At 35.2% G+C, this 4208-nt stretch overlaps 1 protein-coding gene across 1 annotated transcript; it reads right to left on the reverse strand.

Annotated features, from left to right (window-relative positions):
- Positions 1 to 1108: 1108 nt before the first annotated feature.
- LOC103434968 (WRKY transcription factor 71-like) lies at positions 1109 to 3772 on the reverse strand. Its single transcript, XM_008373350.4, has 3 exons — positions 3021 to 3772; positions 2662 to 2808; positions 1109 to 2144 (listed from the first exon to the last, which is right to left on the reverse strand). The coding sequence occupies exons 1-3, from the start codon at positions 3443 to 3445 to the stop codon at positions 1757 to 1759; spliced, it is 960 nt and encodes a 319-aa protein (XP_008371572.3). The 5' UTR covers positions 3446 to 3772; the 3' UTR covers positions 1109 to 1756.
- Positions 3773 to 4208: the final 436 nt, after the last annotated feature.

Raw genomic sequence — 4208 nt, forward strand, 5'->3', positions numbered from 1 at the left:
AATTGAAGTATACCCTTCGCATTCGGTCCCTTCCCTTCAATGCTTATTTATATGGAACAGGAGAGTCATCTGATCAGTCAATGACCATTCGAAGACTGACCACAAAATTTCAAAAAATAAAAATAAAATAAAATAAAATAATCTCTCTCGCAGTTCCTTACCCATCCTGACATTATATATGATCATATTTTTCTCATATTAGTAATAGGATAATGCTTGTGTTTCACTCATGAGAGCCTATTTGTCCCTCCACTTATAATTAACGTATCTTCATCATACAAATATTATAATTCAAACCGTTCATTTTCTTTATTATCATCTAATGATTATATATGGGAAAAAAATCATATATGAAAATTAAATCACTCAATTTGAAGACTGTTTAACCGTTAATATGCATCAAACTAATCAATGGTATTGATAAAAGTAGTTTGGCTTTCACGGCCTTCACTTTTGTACTGTGTTTTCTTCGTTTGAATGAGAATCTTTATCGCTTTCATAAAAAAAAAAAAAAGATAATACTTACATTGCTCCTTTGGGGAGGAGCTCATTCCCGGTCCCTTACACAAAAATATATTTTAACCGTATAAATTTTTACAATCGAAATCGTTCAATTTCTTCATCTTTATTCGAAGATCACCTTTACAAAAACAAAATAAAACATTTTAATCGGAAATCATTTAGTCATTCAAATGTATGAGAAAATCGAGATGTAGGTACCAAATAATATATTCATGATGAACCATCAATCTATTTGATATGTTTGGATGATTAAAAATCTCCAATTCTAATCTTCTTTTTTTTTTTGTAGAAGTGATCTTGAAATGAATATTAATAAACTGAATAGTTTTGATCGTTGATTTTATTCAATCAAGATACGTTATTCACAAATAGAGTACAAAAATATCATCCCAAAAAAAAAAAAAAAAATCATTCATCTTGGCTATTCATCCTAACATGGTTTCACTCGCAAGTGCCAATATGGTTAACGCTGATCCGATTAAATTAATCATGTTTGACATGCATGATCATGTGAACCGGGAACAACGTAAATTCTACGAGAAGAAACTATTTGTTGGAATTGCGTATAAAGAAATTATTCACCAAGTTATACAGAAACAAAAAGAAAACTAGTATATATTCAACTCGATAAAAATCCCACCCTGCTGCATGAAAGTAAGGCTGCAGTGCACAGCAAGGATTTTACAACACATTAATCCGTAAATAAGAAAATCCTGTTGCACCCACTCGTAGTAAGACAAGCAAGCATGAAGCATGCAATTCTCAGTTCGCATGCACTACGTCCGAACCACTGTAAATAAACTCAACATCCTACAAATCCACTTAACCTCAAATAGATAGAAGCAGTTCGAGCTAGCAAATTACCCCAAATGGAAGACCGAGGAGAAAAGAATTCCCACTTCTGGATGATGCCATCTTCAATGGACTTATTTGTACAAGGACAGTCCGAATTAATCTTACACCGAGAGATCGGAGAAAGAACCGAACTTTCTCTTTGACGATAAGTGTGTAGGATAAGTGCTCTACTGCTCAAGCTATCCGTAACTTCCGCCTCATAAATATAAGTGGAATTCAAATGATTAGAAGTGAAGGGTACGTAGTATCTACTACCTAGCTAGCTCACTAATTAAAAATGTCAAGGATGATCAATCAAGGTCATGAGACTAGCTAGTATATATAATAATTAATCATATCTACAAATTAACGAGCTAGAGACGATCGAGAGGGAGATCATTCAAGGCTCTTGTTTGAGGAACATCGAAGGAACAAAGTCCTGCAAAAGTCCATACTGATCAGCAGCTGCATGAGGCAGTTGATATTGCTGCAGAAGATGATTAGGGTTTCGTGACGATCCCTGATTAACATTGCTACTGATCATGTATTGGGGCATTTGAAACAAGAGTTCCTGAGGAAAGGTAGAGCTCGGGCCACCAGCAGCCAAGTTCGACAGGTTTAGCATAGAAGGGGGGAACAATGCTGCAGCCGCATTTCCTCTTAGGGTTGCTGGAAGTTGGTGGTTGTGCTGGCCTTCATACGTTGTAATCACAATAGATGGGTCCTCGTACGACCTCTCTACGCGTTTCTTGACCCCGCATTTTTGTGTCGTGCATCGGTAGTAGCTTCTGCAAGAGACAACCGCAGTACATATATAATTAGAGAGTCGTGCTCAAATCAAACTTAATTTGTTAGGTTTTTTTTGTCAAAAAACTTTTTTCAGTTTTACTACCAAACAAATTAAGAAATGGCGGATTAATTGATTAAAAGGGTTTTTCTTGATTTAATTTAGCTTCATTACCCAATACACAATTTGCGAGATATATTAGTATATAGGACTAATATTTGGGATCATATATAACAAATTGGCAACCTTTTTTTTTAATTTTTTTGGAAAACCAAATTAGTCAACCTTTGGTTTTAGTGATTAGTATGTCTTTTGCATGACTTTTTGGCACAGTTTGGTGGAGTAAAATTTAAAAAATAAATTAAATCCTTGAAAACTATAGCACATGAATGAAACAAACTAATCAACTTTCGAATATATTGCTTATTTTTCCTGTTTAAGGGTTTTTCTTGGTGGGTTCTTTTAAGTGCAAACAAAGAAATAGCTAGGAATTAAAACACTATATATCCATTAATTACCTTGGATATGGACTATTTTTCACAGCTTTTTGTCCATATTTTCTCCACCTGTATCCATCTTCTAGATGATCAACCTCACTCTTGGTCATGAAGGCAAATCGTGGCTCTTTTTGCTTTTTCTCTCCCTTCTTTTTTGCTGGTTTGCTCCTGTTTGGTCATCAAATATATCAAACATGATCAGATCAGGTATATGTGAATGTCATTAATTACCCAGCCAGTAATTTTTTTTAATTGATACGAGCAATAGGGGAGATTCAAACTCAGGACCTCAAATGAAAGAAGAATTACTCTTAACCAACTGAGGTACAAACCTCTTTGCAACCTAAGACAGTATTAATATGTATTCAGTTCAAACTTACACTTTCTTAGAGCTATCTCCATCTTCTGATGACCCTTTTGGCTGCCTATCTTTCTTATTCTTACCACAGTCCTTATCAGCATCAGCCTCAGCTGAAGAAGAAGACACTGAAGAGTTTGGCGTCAAAGGAGTTTCACCGCCGCCACCGCCACCGCCTCCTAGATGATCAACAGCGTTTTGATTGCCTTCAACGGATGAAAATAGTGCTTCAGATGTTGAAGATGACAAGCCAAAAGCCGTGGCAAGTGAGTTATAGTCCACAGATCCTTTCGAACACTCTGTGAAGTTCATGTATGAAGGATTGACATCAAACCCCTGCAGATTTTGATGGTCGTTGATGCTGACCATCCCACCATTGAGGTGTTCATGAGCTTCATACTGAAATAGGTCATGGTAGTAGAGGTCCTTAGGTTCATGATCAGACATGGAGGAAGAAGAAGAAGAAAAAAGACAGGTAGAAGAAAGAAGGGTTTAGACAAGGGAATTAAACTATGGAGATTGGAGGACTGCTACTCCTTGATTCAAGACTTGAAATTTCTCTCTCTGGATATGGTTTGGTTTGGAGAATACAATATATATATAATAATGGAGAGAGAGAGAGAGAGAGAGAGAGAGAGAGAGAGAGAGAGTGAGCCTTTAAGTTTGAATGGACTTTGCTAGCTATCACTTTTATGAAGGAGGTTGACAAAGCACCTTCCAATTGGGAGGACCAAAAAGTGACTCCTCAAATGGAAACATTGTTAGTCCTTTGCTACTCCTGTTTATTCATACGAATAAAGTTACAAATATTGAAGGCATCATATTCCTTGACAATTTTAATTGATAATACAGTACTCATTATATAATTGATACGGTTAATTCTTAATTTAAAGTATCGTATAATATGATCATTATGAATTTAGAGGATGGATCATACGTTTTGGGGGTTCATTTTATATTGTATTTCAACGATTCGAACCGTTTATTTTTTAGGTCTTCCCTCAAAGATCATGTATATCTAAAATCACCAAAAATTGAAACCATATAATCATTGGATTAAGGGTTTAGGGTCTCTTTGTAGAACGGTATTCATCCTTTTTTTTTATTACAAATGAATGTCTTAATGATTTTGGATTTGTCTAATTTTTTTTTGTATAGATGATTTATGAACGATGTTCTAAAAGGCAGATGGTTCAGATCGTTAAAATAC

Source organism: Malus domestica, chromosome 05, assembly GCF_042453785.1.
Source record: "Malus domestica chromosome 05, GDT2T_hap1".
NCBI classification, from domain to species: domain Eukaryota; kingdom Viridiplantae; phylum Streptophyta; class Magnoliopsida; order Rosales; family Rosaceae; genus Malus; species Malus domestica.